The sequence below is a fragment of the Rhamphochromis longiceps genome, linkage group LG3 (genome assembly GCF_057381845.1).
Source record: "Rhamphochromis longiceps isolate RC_006_pf linkage group LG3, R_longiceps_female_GT1.1, whole genome shotgun sequence".
In the NCBI taxonomy this organism is placed as follows: Eukaryota; Metazoa; Chordata; class Actinopteri; order Cichliformes; family Cichlidae; genus Rhamphochromis; species Rhamphochromis longiceps.
The window spans coordinates 5710821-5726634 of NC_140559.1; the positions used below are offsets into that span (position 1 = coordinate 5710821).

Genomic DNA, 15814 nt, shown 5'->3' on the forward strand with positions numbered 1-15814 from the left:
TGATCAGTCCTGGAGTCTGATCTGCTCTGATGATGGTCCTCAGTCTGTCTGGCACAATAGAATAAAAACATCCATCTCCTCCTCCTCCTCCTCCTCCTCCTCTGTCTCTAACAGAGCAGCAGTGTATGTGGACTGTCCTGCTGGCACTCTGTCCTTCTACAGAGTCTCCTCTGACACTCTGATCCACCTCCACACCTTCAACACCACATTCACTCAAACTCTTTATCCTGGGTTTAGAGTCTGGTCTGGTTCCTCAGTGTCCCTGTGCTGAGTGGAGTGTAAAGAGTGTCTCCTGTTACAGAAACACTCTGACTGTTGAACAGATAGTTCAGTCTGTACATGTCTGTCTCTTTCACTCACAAACACGTTTTCAGATTCATGGATTCAATCAGTTGATGTTTGAAACTCTTCTAAATGATTCCTTGTAAACTTCTTCCTCTTCAGTCACAAACAAACAGGAAGTGATGTCACATGTGTTCCTGTCCACACAGCAGAATGAGTCTATTGCTGACAGTGATGTACAAACAGAGTGAGCATTTCTGAGGCCCAAAATAAACTGAGTAGTTCACTGAATGAACAATGGACTGTGAGCTCAGTTCCTTCATCATTAGTATGGATTATATATGTATATGTATTATATTAGTATCATATATATCAGGTGCTGCTGCTTTCAGTCATTGTGCAAATGTGCTGTTTGTAAGCTTGTAAAGCTGCAGTCAGCTGAGACTGAAGAAGTCACCTGATCAGTGAGCAAACGTTTCTGAAAACGTCCAGATGAACAGAATCAACCTTTTGGGATCAGCCAGCAATGCAGCATCATTGTTGTTCAGCTTCAGAGGTTTGCAGGAATGAACTGATGACCAGAAACAGCTGCAAAGTCCAAGAAAATACCAGCTGGAGTTCAGCTGCATTTGAAGAAGTCAAAGAAAAGTAAGGATGGCAAAGGGCGACGTTTTCTTCCAAAGAGCTGCAAACATGGTCGACGCCTCATTAGAAGAATCATCTGGACATTTGTGAGGAACTCTAACCAAGAAAGCAACGTCACACAGATCCAACAGACAGTTTCCATGACTGCAAGTGTTGAGTGGAAAAATGCTACATTGCATTATTGCATCCTCTCACCACAGGAGGCGCTGTTGGCACCACTGATTGCTGATCAGCTGTTCTCTGATGATCTGATTGATACTGTGAATAACGGGACTCACTGAACTCTGTGACACAGTGAAGATTACAGAGTTTAACTTCACCCTTTAAGACTGACCACAGAACCAAGTCCGCCAGAGCTTTTGTTATATTTTTACATGCTGTGGAGCCATTTGTGGGAGCATTTCAAGTTGCTATACATCAATACAACTGTTATAGCCCTAATTTTAATAATATGTATGCATTAAGTCCATAGTAACTACATAAATTGCAAAAACAACCTCTGCTCATCCATCTCTGTGTGTATCAGGATACATTTGGTTCATAATACACAGAAAAATCAGAGTTATTACCTGTAATAAATGTGAAAGATTCCTGCAGTGATAACCAGGCAGGACTGAAACACATCCAAGCTGTCACCACGGTAACAGCACCGCCCATCCACAGGTGAGGGGAGGAGCAAAAAGAGGGACTTTCACCATTTTATACTAAAAACACTCAACTAATGTTTCTAATATGAAACAAATAAGCCCACATTAATGTGAGCGTTTATTAAATAATAATAATGATGATTTCCTCCTGATCTCATTTCCACAGCAGAGAAAACTGTGGTGTATATTGAGGTGGAGGGTGTGGTCTGTGGCTCAGGTGTAGAGTGAGGGTGGGGTGCACCACAGCAGCATGCTGGGACTGCTGAGGGTGGAGGAGGGAGTGATGATGACATCAGAGCTGCAGCACAGAGACCAGTGAACACACAGTCTGTTCATCTTTGCGTAGATACAATATACAGCACAATATTGAATGACAGACACGCTGTGGGAGCTTCCACAGATACACTGACGTCAGCATCCAGAGTCCTCCTGCTGCTCCCCCCTCAGAGCCCCGTGATCAGCACCAACACATTCAGTTAGATGACAGAGTCCAGCTGCAGCTAGAATCAGCTCCCCTCTGTGAACAACAGCACAGCGTCAGTGTTTCACACTCAGTGAAAGGAGGAAACAGCAGAAGAACACCATGTGTGCTACGTTTCCCAGGACACACTACAAACTGCACAAATACAGAGCAGCACGTGGAAGGACCTGGAGCTGCATTTACAGAGCTGCAGACAGCGTGATGTCCTGTATGGACAGGTGGAAGGAACCAAGTCCTCAGCTGGAACACTCGTGTTTGTCCACAGACAGGAAACACAGCAGGAAACTTCCTCACAGAAGTGCAGCTCATGGATAACACACTTCCTGTCAGTCAGAATGAGGCTGCAGCCAAACACAGAAAGGTGTTTTTGTCCAGATGAGCCCAGAGAAGAAACACGAGTGTTCACAGACATCAGAAGCTCAGAGAGGTGAAACATGAGGTTGGAGTCCTCGTCAGCATCCAGAAGAGCTGCTGTGAAACCCTGAGTACTCATGACAGACTCTGATGGCACAAACACATCATGATTCAAACAGAAAGACAAACATGGAGCTCCTGATCCTCCTGCATGAGAACAAGCTGACATGAGCGCTGTGTCTGAGAGTGTCTCCCTGTCACAGTGACAATAACACAGCTGCTGCTCACAGTCATTAAACTGACCTGAGGTCAGCTGTGCTCCTTACATATGAACCATGTGACCTCACATCAGTGCTGTGGATGACTGTAGTCATAGAAGAGTAGAGCTGTAGCAGGTGGTGTGAGGAGGAGGTGGTGTATTCTAGTTAACGCAGTACCGAAACACTCCAGCAGAGGGCGCTGTTAAGTCCTTATTGTAACACAGTTACTGTGTGCAGTTAGACTTCATACATAATCTGCACTTATTTCCATCAGACATGCTGTCAGTAAATGATTGGTTTCTATTGATTCTACTTCCTGTTGACTCGTTTGATGACAGTGAAACAATCACAGCTGATTGTGTGATGATGTAAACTGTCACTGTTACATTCAGTGTGTGTGACATAATGTTAGTGCAGGCTGATAACAGCCTGGTTCTGTTAGAAACACATGAACGTGTCCATAGATCAGTGTGTGTTTAACATGAGAGCTTCAGCCCTGCTGATGTGTTAAATAAAGACATGCAGGAAAACTGATGAGACTCTGAAATAACTCTTTATATTTATAATGTAACTCTGCATCAAAAGAACAACAAAGGATCCCAGACAGGTTTCTGTGAACAAAGACCATTCTGATGTTTCTGTGTTTCTAACACTTTGACATTATTAGTAAACAGACTGCAGTGAGCAGCATTTATAAAGAGCTTCTATATAAAGATATGACAGCTGTTTGACAAGTTTATCACTCTGTGTTTGGACCTGATCAGTCCAGCTGTTTACTTGAAACATGTTCATTTACCTGTTCTGTTATATTCATGTTCTTGTCTCTGTTGAAAACACATTTTAATGTCCCTCAGATTTTTCTCCCAGATGAATAAATATAAAAATGACACAAACTGACTGCAGCTACTTTTTGTCCTTTCTGTCAAAAACCTTCATGTGACTCATGAGAGACACGTTTCAGCTGTTTGTGACAGATCAGAGGCCAACAAGTCATTTATAACACTTTCCATCATTGTTTAAAGTTCTCAGTGTTTCTGTGTTGCTGCGTATAGGATCTCCCAGCATCATCACTGTGCTGTCCAATCATTGTGTGCGAGGTTACCCTTATAGTGCGATGTGTGTTTGCACAAAGAGAAGCATGTGTGTCAAATATAAATAAGCACAGAACAGAAACAGCTGCTCGTTTCTTCTGTTTAGAGTCAAGTTAGTGTTTTGTGTCTTTGTTTGAGGCCTGATGTCGAGCAGAGGTGTGTGTAACTGCACTGGTCTGTTATATGTGTGAAGTGTGTGCTTCTCTTCAGCATCATCTTTGTCACTGCTGATTCCTTTGTGTCATCATGTGTTGAGAAGAGAGAACAGTTATAACGGAGGAGCAAAAGGAAGCCCTGAAATCTGCATCAACAAGGAAGTGTTGGCTCACCAGTGATCCCAGCAGAGCCACTGGTTTGGCTCCAGTTGTTCTAGATTCAATGATGTTGTTGCTACAGATACATGTCAGCATCTTTATTGAATTTTATATGAAGCAGAAATGGTGTCATTAGGAGAAGAAGAGGAGAACAAGTCCGGCGAGGAGGCAGCAGCTCTTAAAGATGAAACAGCAGCTCAGCCCTGAGCTCAGAGAGCTGCACATGAAAAAGCTCCTCAAGCAGATCCTGTCAGAGGTTTGTCATCAACAGGAGGAACTGTTCACATCATAGGATGAAGATGCTGTCAGCTGGATGAAGAAGGTTATTTAATGCAAACGTTCACACTGAAGTCAAATTGTTGTCGTGTTGAACAGATTCATGTACTGATCGTCTCCAGAATGTTAGAAGAGCTTCAATGAATCATTAGAAACAACTTACAGCTGCACAGCTGTGTCAAACACATCTGTGTGTCATTGTGGGATTGTTGTGTTTCTACATGTGACACACGTCTAAAACATGCACACAATCTGAACACAAACAGGGACTCATGTGTTCCCACAGCCAGATGCTGAGAGCCATTTCCTTGTAGTCCTGTGTCTACATACATGAACCATTAGATGTTATTGGAATGATTGTCAGCTCTGATAGTTTCATGTGTGTTTAGCTGGACGCTGTTTGATCCTCGACATGTTTAAAGGTGTCCAGTCCTGAGACACTGGGGCTGGAAACAGCTGTGATGTCATTGGACTGTCACACAGACAGAAGTGCATGAAGTGAGCAGCCGAGGAGCCGCTGATGTTTTGGATTCAACAGCATTTGAAAGGTCGACACAGACACATTTGCACACAGAAAGCTGAATCTGTCATATGCCACAGTGAACTCACTGTTCAGTGTTTTTCAGGAAGCTTCTTAACTGCCTCTGCTGCCAAACAAGCAGCTGATGTCCTTGAGAAGAAGCTGAAGAAGTCTTCAACAACAAATACAGGAAGTGGACTTTCAAATACTAGATTCACTTTAGACTCACAGAGAAATGACTCAACCAGCTGTGTTTGACTATATGAAAGGTCAGTGTGTGTCTGCACACAGACTGTTGTGTTGGACTGTTATTCAGTTGTCTGCTGAATGTTTTCAAATGTCTGCATCTCAGCTGTGATGAGGCTGGGGGTCATGGGAGGCCACCGTAGCAGCCTCTTCAACATCATGACATCATCATAAATGCTGCTGGACTGTCTGATGGGCTGACGGTGAAAAAGCCGTCGGGAAGGAAACAGAAGACATTTCAGAGGCTGCAGCAGATTTCTTTGATTCGGGGCCTTTTTCAGCTTTATTGGACAGAGCAGTGAAGATAAGTGACAGCAAAGCAGAGAGAAAGGGGGCGTGGCCCGGGTCAAAGCCAGGCCAGCTGCTCTCCACCTCGTGGCACATGGTCACCTGCTCATCCTAGTGAGCTCCACCAGCAGCCCTTTCACACACTTTACACTGTCAAACACTGTGTGTGGACCTCAGCTAACAACAGGCTACATTTAAGTCTGGACTACATGCTTTTATATTGTTTTTATTCCATCAGCAGCTCAACATCATGAGCAGCTTTGACATAAAGACATCAAACTCAAGCTGACTTTAAACTACTTTTAATACAGGGGCTCAAAAACAACAACATCTTTATTATATATCAGGACACAAAGTCATTTCATCTCAAAGGGAAACAGCTTTATTTGGAATAACCAGCACTATCAACTGGTTTGGGATCTCCACCAGTTTCATGTCTTTGCAGCTTCTCCAACAAAGTTCCTGTAAAATCAGCATGTTTGTCTTTATTGGTTTGATAGTGATTGATTATTCAGTCCCAATCTGCTGTCATCTAAAGAACAAAATGATGTTTCTATGAGTCACAAAGCTCCAGATGTTGTCGGCTTCACAAAGAAAACAAAGAACTTAAACACAAAGTGTTTGGAGCCAAAATGTTCCCAAGCTGCTCTTTTTGAAATGGCAGAGGTACAGTGGTGTCTAACAGCACACTGTGGAAGGCAAACATGTTATTGTTGGATGAAACTTCATGAATCCTTTGTAGATTTGAGCTGTTGGAGCCTTTCTTTTCTCTTCAGGTGTACAGATGCTGAGGAGGCAGGTGAAGCAGGTGGAGCTGTTGTGATGCTGGCAGAGGGTGTGTCTTAGTAACTCTGTGAGGCAGAACTGGATCCAACATTGTGGATGTGTTGATGTTGGAGCCATTAAGAGTCTCTGGCCACACTGTAGGATTTCCCTTTGATCCACTGTGGGGGCATTTTGGAGTCTGTCAGTGAAACTCTTCATGTTTGTGTTTGACTCCAGTTTATAGAAACAGAGAAATGTGTCATGCTTTTGTTCGGCCTCCACAAATACACACATTTGTTCATTGGTTGGACTTTTTGGAAGGAGACACATTGAAAACCATGTTAATAAGATCTTGTTTCCTGTGGATCCGACACAGAGAGTGGACTTCAGACAGAAAGCGTGGAAGAGATTTTAGAGGCCGTGTGTGGCAACAGGAAGTTTCTGTGTTTGCTGATCTTACATGTGGAAAACAACACGTGATGTTTGTGAAGTTCTACAATGATCATTGTTCTCACAGCATTTTGAGTGGGAACAGTTCAAACTGGGAGTAGTGGGAGTTATTTACTGATTGAAACAAGCTGAATGTTTCTGTGACGATGAAGATCAGCAGCTCAGCTGATCAATGAACTGACATCTATCAGTCGTTTCATGAGATGAAGTCATCAGCAGACATTTGTTCTGACTGTGTGATGAATGTCAGAACGTCAGGGCTCTGCTTTAGTCACTGCTTGATGATCATTGGCTCATTGTTGAATCCAGGGGCCCAGTCTGACCTCTGACCTTTGCTGCAGGTCTTCTGTGTTATCTCCACTTTCATGTCTGATCTTCTGCTGTATCGTCCAAAATAAACATCTGGATCATTTCCAACACTTCAGCAGATCTTTAGTTTGGGCAGTGCAGCACAAAATAACACATATTGTACTATACTGCCCACTTCCTGATCTTATTGGATCTGTGTGTGAGGTTGGTGAAGGAAACACATGTTTACTGAGTGAGTCGCTGCCATTAGGAACTAGTTTTTATATCACAGCCTGGAAATCACACAGGACCATTTCTGCAAGTGAAAAGTCGTCATTGGAGGAAAATGACTGTGTAGTTTGTGCGACTGAAGAATTGTCCCAACTACATGTGCTGCTGACCTTTGACCTTTCCTTTAGGTGCACAGAGGAGTCGGTGGAAACATCCAGAACTGAGGCAGTGCTACAGATGCTTCAAATAAAGTGGTGTATTATCCATGTTTTCTATGGATCACATCCAGTATCCTGATCTAACGAGCCCCCTTTTTGTGGATTTTAGAGCCTCTGACTTTTGCTGCGTCTCATTTCAAGCACAAGAGCAAGAAGTGGATGAAGAAATGGGGCGAGTGGGGTCAGTGTGGTGCATGTCAGCTGTGCTCACACATGCTTTCACAAAGAACATGTGTGTTCATCGGCAGCATTAAGGTGCACTTTAATCTTCATAATAATAAAGAATTCTGACTTTATTCTTCTGAATGCTCACAGTCATGTTGCAGCTCTGCTTTGCTTTAAGAAAATGTTCTACCAGGATGTTACTTTCCTAAACGTGTTCTCCAAATGTTCCAAAGACTTTGTTCTAAGTAGTTCTAGATGATGAAACATCCACACTAAGTTTAAGAAGGACACACAAACACCATCTGTCCTTTCATCATGTGTACAAACGTGTTCAGATGTCAAATGTACCGTGAATGGATGCAAATGTGGATCGTTCCAATAAAATGAGGCAGTTTTGTAAGTGGATCACAGTCTGAAGTTCATTAAAACCTATAAGAACATGTTATTCAAACCAATTTTATCCAACAGGAAGAAGCATCAGGGGAACAGGAAACATTCAAACATGTTTACTGTAAGAACTGCACAAAGGAAGAAAACACAATCCTACACACGAGCACTTTAAAATGGACATTTAGCTTTTCAAACATCAGGGAGCTGCAATAACAACACTGTGCCCATTCTGATCAGACTGAAAGATTTATAGAGATTTATCCATGTGCTGGAAAAGGATTTGATATCAACATAGATGCAGATTAGCAGGAGCATTTTCTTCATATTGATTTAGAGTTCAGTACCAGGAATATGTAGAATTAACATCTGTGTGCATGACGAGTGATGAAAATTCAAAGTCAGGCTTTCAAAGGATGTCAGAATTGGTGTCTCTATCTGTGACTGTCCCAGAGGAACCTACCTGAGGGATTATTACAGATCTGTCTATATAGAAAGACTTGCATTGATTCACAGTGTACAATTCTTTCTAATCTATTAACATCTTCCTCCAAATCCTGTTTCTGCTGTTTAATGACATATGTCTGAATACAGACAGTGGAAAAATGTCAGTTTTAGTTTTACTGGATCTCAGTGCAGCATTTGATACAGTTGACCACAACATATTACTCAAACGACTGGAGAACTGGACAGGTCTTTCAGGAACTGTACTAAACTGGTTCAAAACATACGTAGAAAACAGGAAATACTTTGTATCAATAGGTAACTTCACATCTGAGCAGACAAGTATCACATGTGGAGTTCCCCAAGGTTCCATCTTGGGACCCTTTCTGTTTAACATTTACATGCTCCCACTGGCACAGATTATAAAGAACAACAAAATAAACTGTCATAGCTATGCAGATGACACACAAATATATATCACAATGTCACCAGGAGACCAAGGCCCCGTACAATTTTCTCCAGCTAAACAAAAACAAAACTGAGGTAATAGTCTTTGGCGCCAAAGAAAAACGATTACAGGTCACCAGAGAACTTCAATCTATACATCTAAAAACCACAAACCAGGCGAGAAATTTGGGTGTAGTGATGGATGCAGACCTAAACTTAGAAAAACACATTAAGACAATAACAAAGTCAGCTTACTATCGCCTCAAGAATATTTCAAGGATAAAAGATCTGATGTCTCAACAGGACCTGGAAAAACTAGTCCATGCATTCATCTTTAGTAGGCTTGATTATTGTAACAGCATCTTTACAGGTCTACCTAAAACATCAGTCAGACAACTACAGCTCATTCAGAACTCTGCTGCTCGAGTCCTCACTAAGACCAAAAAAGTGGACATCCGTCCAGCTCTGAGGTCTTTACACTGGCTGCCTGTCCGTCAGAGGATAGACTTTAAAGTTCTGATGCTGGTCTATAAAGCTCTGAATGGTTTAGGACCAAAATACATCAGTGACCTCCTGACCCAGTATGAACCTTCCAGATCCCTCAGGTCATCTGGATCCGGTCTTTTATCAGTTCCCAGAGTCAGAACCAGACACGGAGAAGCTGCATTCAGCTTTTATGCTCCTTATATCTGGAACAAACTCCCAGAAAGCCTCAGATCAGCTGAAACACTCAGTTTATTTAAATCCAGGTTGAAGACTCACCTGTTCTCAGCTGCATTTGAATAAAGCACCAAATCCACACTTTTAAGCTTAAATTTCAAAACTTACATTTAACTACTGATTTTATCTACTGTTCTGATCTGTTTTGATTTTATATACTGTTTTGTTTGTTTGTTTGTTAATTAGTTAGTTAGTTTGTTTGCTTGTTTTAATCAATTTTAAATCATGCTTTTTATTTGTTTTTGTTTCTAATGTCTCTGTAAAGCACTTTGAATCACCTTGTTGTTGAATTGTGCTATACAAATAAACTTGCCTTGCCTTGCCATCAGAAGGGCTCAAACCTCCTGCTGTTTCTACTGGACCATAAATTCTACTTTATGATCATCTTCAAAAATAAAAACGTGAGTTTATTTGTGAACTCTGTGAAATGTGTCTGATGTTTAGTTTGAACCAATCCTGTGTCAGCCGCAGCCACATCATTGCCACACATACAAATGGGTGCGTTCCTGTTTAGACCTGCTGGCTGTCAATGGGCTTCATTCCATTTCAGACTGCCGGTGGTCGGCTGTGATCTAAACTCAACATGGCTCCTGTGTTAGAAGAGCCTCTGATTTTAAACTTTGCACATTTAATAGTTTCTTTCCAACACTGTGGAGCTACCAGCCCAGTATATGTAGCCACAGTAGATGGAGTTATCAAGCTGACTGACAAACATCAGGACTCATGTGATCCCTACATGTGGACCTTTCACAGATGGATCCAAGTGCAGATTCAACTCTGCATTACATTTGACTTCAGCTGTTACACACTTTCTAGCTGTGTCACTTCCTGCTTTTTGGATCAGATAGTTTATTCATGTCCACAAATGTTTGGCTGCATGTTTTTATCATCTATATTTCCAGTCTTCATACAGCCAATATTTCATGTGAACTCCAACCTGCCAGCTGCCATCATGTTTTCAGGGTTCATTCAGTGTTGAAATGTAGGACAAACAGCAGCACATGTTCTCTAAATGTTTGCAGTCATTTTAAATGAAGCTGATACTACATGAGACATTTTCCATATTTACTGTCTTTGAACAGAGAATAATAAAGCCATCAAACATATACAGGCTGTGCAAATACAAACTTCTGTGGTGCATTTGATGACCTGCAGAGGAGAACAAGTCGGGCTTTTCAGCCCTAACACAACCTCTTTGTTCTCAATACTACAAAACCTTCAAAGGCTGATATGCAAGTTTGCATGAATCACCAACACAGTTGTATTTGTTTCTAGTATAATTATAAATAAGCTGATCAAATATCTGCTGACTGATTAGATCCAGTATCTATTACAGATGAACTGGATATCACAGCGCATGTTGTTAATCCGTCATATCAAACTAAACCGTGTTGCTGGTGTAAATATCCTCCAATAAAGTCAGATGAGGGCTGCTGTTGCCAGGTAACGATGATGTCACACTGGATCTTCTGATCTTTAGCATCGTAGCGCTCGGAGTCTGATGTTGGCTCATGTGTTGTTAAACACCAACATGACGTTCTACTAGTCAAGGCCTCACCTTCACCCACTGATGCTGATCACACAGACCTACTAATAGAACTGTTTTATCAGGGTTTGATGCAGCGTCAGCATTAATGTCACATTTAATCAGACCACATTTACATTACAAGCCCACTACAACCATATGGAACTCCAAAGTGTTCAAAATTAAATAAATAAATAAGTCATGATGAAATAAATAACTATGTGAATAAATAAGACACAGATATGTAATGTGAGAATGATATTGTGAAATAATTGAACACATTTTGAAAAAAAGATCATTATTGTGAAATATATTGCATTCTGCTATATAAATTTACTTATTATTGTGAAATATTATTTCATGATCATTATTTTTCACAATAACAGAGATTATTCCTGAGGCATTTTATTTATTCCCAGCCATTTTAAATCCAAAATGTCCTTTTTTTCAAAGTCAGTCTTTATTTCAAAATCCCGTTTTTCCCAATGGCCTATTTATTTCATTATTATTACACATTATTTGACCACGAGCAATCTTTTCTGGTTTGACGCTGTCTTTGTAGCCAGAAACCAGCTCTCTCCTCGGCTTCCTCCACTACACGCTTCCCCCACGCCAGTCTCCTCCGTCACTATAAAGGGGAGAGTCATGAGCTCCATCACCCTCACCTGTGCCGTCCAACACCAGCCTCCACTGCAGCAGGCCAGAGACCACACCCCTGCCACAATAAGTAAAAGTATATCCTTGCTGTACCCTTAATGCTAAATGTGCTAAATTAACCGCTGCCTTTGCCCCTTTGGGATTATTCTTATGTCACTGGGATGTTGACCTTTGACCTTCACATTAGAGAGATGGGCAGACATAATTAGTGTATGAATTTTAAAGTAACAGGTAATAAAGAGAGTGTAGCAAATGTAGTCAGGTTTATTACTCTGTATCACACATGAGTGCCCGAGGGAGGCGGGGCTGACTGGGGAGACACAGGAAACAGAGAGACAGGGCTGACTCGACATGAAACGATGAAACGTGGGACACGGGAACAGAAACTAAACACAGGCTGAAATGAACACTGAGGGAGGGAGAACTAAGATTACTGAGAGCCTGATAAATAAGAAGAACAAAAACCAAGAAAAACAAGAGTCAAAGAAAACCAAAAACACAAAGCATTGGGCCAGGACCCACTGCTGTGACATTTATATGTGATAAAAACATTAAAAACTGCTCACATGTTGAAATCTTTCTACGTATACTTTAGGTTCAGCTCTCCAGCCTGGCATTTGGTTAAGCATGATTCAAACATTTGGTTTTGTTTAACTGGTTTTAATTATAGTTACTTTTTGTGAACATTTGTTGCAGCATTTAAAAATACATCATTTATTTTCAAACTTTTATTTGATTTAGAGCATCATATTTGACCAACGTAAATGTTTTCATTTCATATAAAATAACTGAAACAGTGAACTAAATATCTGAAATCTTTCCTTCCTTAAAAGTTATAATCCTACTTAAGTTATAGTGCAAACGCTTAAGCAACAAATATACTTGATGATAATTAATTAATATTTCCCTTTGATGTTGCAACTATGCGGTCACTTCTGTCTTTAAACAAAATAATATTTTCCAGTTACAGAAATCATAAAGTCCAAACTACACTGAAAAAAATATGTTGTTGGATTTACTTAATTCAATGGTGGACATTTGTTGCACACAGATGTTTTGCTTTGGCAGCAACTTAAACAATTGAGTTAAATTAACACAATTTATTCAAGTTCAATAAGCCTGTGCAATTTGTGTTGATAAAATGTGACTTAAACATGTTTTGATGAAGTAATTTGAGCTCTTGGAATATTTTAATCCTTCACAATTTTCTCACTTTATCCCAACACCATTCGATAACTTTTACCCAATACTACTTGGTCACTTAAATACTACATGTTATCTTCAAATTACATTTTGCTATTATATTCTAGTATCAAATACACAATTTTCAAATGGAGGCCTTATAACACATTATATTGTTCTCTTCCAAGATGGTTGCTGGCATCCACCAGTAACCTTTCAAAACAAAATGTCTAATTTCACTGCATTGACAGTAGGTAAAGAATTAAACTGACATTACTCCTCCACTGAATCTACATAAATCAACAGTTAAATAATGTCAGTTCTTCCGTGTTCTCTGGAATCAATCACAGCAAAGAAATTAGACTGTTTCTTTTGAAAAATGTTGGGAAAGAACAAATCAAGATCAAAAATCAAGATTCAGTTAAACAACAATTATAACTAAACAATTTGAGATAATGTTAGTTTCCATTAACATTAAATTAGGTTACTGAATTGGCAAACACCTTCCTATCAACATTACCCATTTTACCCCAATAACTAAAGAAATTAGCACTTGCAGGTCAAAACCTTTATTCAAGGGATGCAAAAATAACATTGATACAGTGACTGTCAAAAATTACAGCACTGATCATACTGTGACATGTTGGTTCAAAACAGCACACTTAGAAATATTCAACGTTCTTTACTTCAACTGAATGAAACTGAAAACACCATTTCACACGACCCATATGGGATATTTAGACTGTATAACTGTTCACGCTACATCTCTTCACTAGTAAAAGAAAGAAAAAATACAAAGAGAAATTTAAAAATGCTGCCAAAATGCTGCACAGAGCAAAAGGAAAAACAAACAACAACCAAAAAATGGCCCTGACCTCATGGCAGTTGCAGTGTATATAAAAATGAACCCTGCGATCTGTTCCTGGAATTGAGCTTCAAAAATGCAGCAGAACAAGTGTGAGATTTAAATGTCTTCTCACCTAGAGCTGATCACCTTGCATGCATAACAGTGAGCTTTCCTTGCAGGAGCAGTTTTGTCTTAGTTGTGAGCTTTTCTTGTACCGGACTCTGCGCCCCAATTTTAGTGTCAGACCACACCTTCAGAGTATTCCATCAGAACCAACCACGACGCAAGAGGAACACTGATGACGTGCAACCCCATGACCCAATCTGGGGCAGTGATGTACCAGCGGAGTTCAAGTTGTGGACCACCGGACAGAAGGTCCTGCACTCACTGTTCCCATGGGTCGGAACTGGAAAAAACACGTTAAGAATTGAGACTCTTGACTACCGATTTGGACTTTTCCTGAACAGCTCAACAAAGATAAATAAGGCTCAGAATGAGGAAATCGACGCAATCAGAATAGTGGTCATGCAACACAGGGTCGCCCTGGACATGATTCTCGCTGAGAGAGGGGGCCTCTGTGTCTTATTCAACACCACTTGTTGCACCTATATCCCGGACAACGTGCACTCCTTGACCATGACCACCGCCCTAGACAAGTTGCGACAACTGAGTAATGCGCAGCAACAAGACTATGTCACGAACAATGAGGACTGGCTGACCTGGCTGCTGAGTGGCAGCTGGAAGACCCTCGTGATAAAAGGACTCGTACTGATAGGAGTTCTGCTTCTATTATTGTGCTTGTTTTCTACATGTGTCCTACCATGCATAAGATCCATGATTGACAAAATGGTACAGGCCACAGTAATTACCTATGTTGGACTGCCACTAGAAGATGAACCGGATGAAGAAGATTTAATATAGAAACACACACACACATACTGAATGATGCTACAATTGAAAATGTTATAAGCAAGTGATTGTTGGCTGATAATAAAGTATGATTAAGTGAAAAATATTAACATCAGGAGGGGATGTTAAAGAAGAAACGCTTTAATGAGTTTTATGTTGCATTAAAGTATATGTTCATATTTTACTCTTAATAGGAAAAGAACAAAATGTACTACTCGCTCTGTTTATAGAAAGAGGAAGTTCACCCTATGATATTTATACGAACTTAGACACACACACACACACACACACACACACACACACACACACACACACACACACACACACACACACACACACATATGCAAAATTAGAGGAAACTGCTATGCTTGTTTCACCCTGCTATAAATAATAAACGACTACTGCAGCTCGGTGTGAGTCCTCTCTGAGCCCTCACCCGTGCAGCACGTTAACCGTCTCCAAGTGTCTCAGTGTTGTTTATTCACCTAACTGTTTGATAACTGTAAATCTCTGACAAGAGTTTATTTATACCATCTTCACGTGAACACATTCAAGAACATCACAGATGAAGAAACATTAAAAACTTCCACACTACATAAAGCAAGAAAAATAGTTTTTCTTTCAGGTGGTTTCAGAAAAACAGAAACATCAACATCTCCAAGACTCTCTTTGAAAGAACTAAAAACCTTTGTTCTCATGGTCCAATCATGAGTGAACTCCCCGATGAAGCCTTGTGTGCTAAAACATGTCAGAGTTTTAAAGGTTAAACATGAGTTTCCAAAACGTTTTGCTGGAGAACAATGAACTATTTGACTGAGTTTCAATCATTTACAGACGAGCAAAACCAGGACAGAGAAAAAAGGACAAAACTGACTCAGTAAAACAACAGAAAAGAAGATCCCATGTAGATCTGTATTATGTAGAAGTTCAGCCCAGCAACCAGTTCAGTTCAACACAAGTTTAAATGATTCTATCTGAACTCTGTGGAGCCTGATCTCAAGCTTTTAGAGTCTGACACAGAAACCAGAGGATCTTTCTGTGTCTTCAGATTCACTGTGATCCAGTGATGGGAGTGATTTCAGCCCTGAGTGATCGCGCTGATGTTTGCACAGAGCAGACAATGAGGTGAATGTTTGGGCACATTGGTAACAGTGAAACAGTTTATTAGTAACGTG

At 40.6% G+C, this 15814-nt stretch overlaps 1 protein-coding gene and 1 long non-coding RNA gene across 3 annotated transcripts in view; both read left to right on the top strand.

Annotated features, from left to right (window-relative positions):
* The window catches only part of LOC146672638 (protein NLRC3-like), a 183158-nt gene extending 181785 nt beyond the window's left edge, over positions 1–1373 (top strand). Inside the window, exon 11 of the mRNA XM_085388553.1 lies at positions 1–1373. This exon is cut by the window's left edge and continues 268 nt beyond it. Within this exon, the coding sequence (XP_085244679.1) occupies positions 1–271 (271 nt within the window). The 3' untranslated portion in view covers positions 272–1373.
* Positions 1–15814, top strand: part of LOC146672644 (uncharacterized) — a 216399-nt gene that overhangs the window by 54551 nt on the left and 146034 nt on the right. The gene's annotated exons all lie outside the window — the stretch shown is intronic.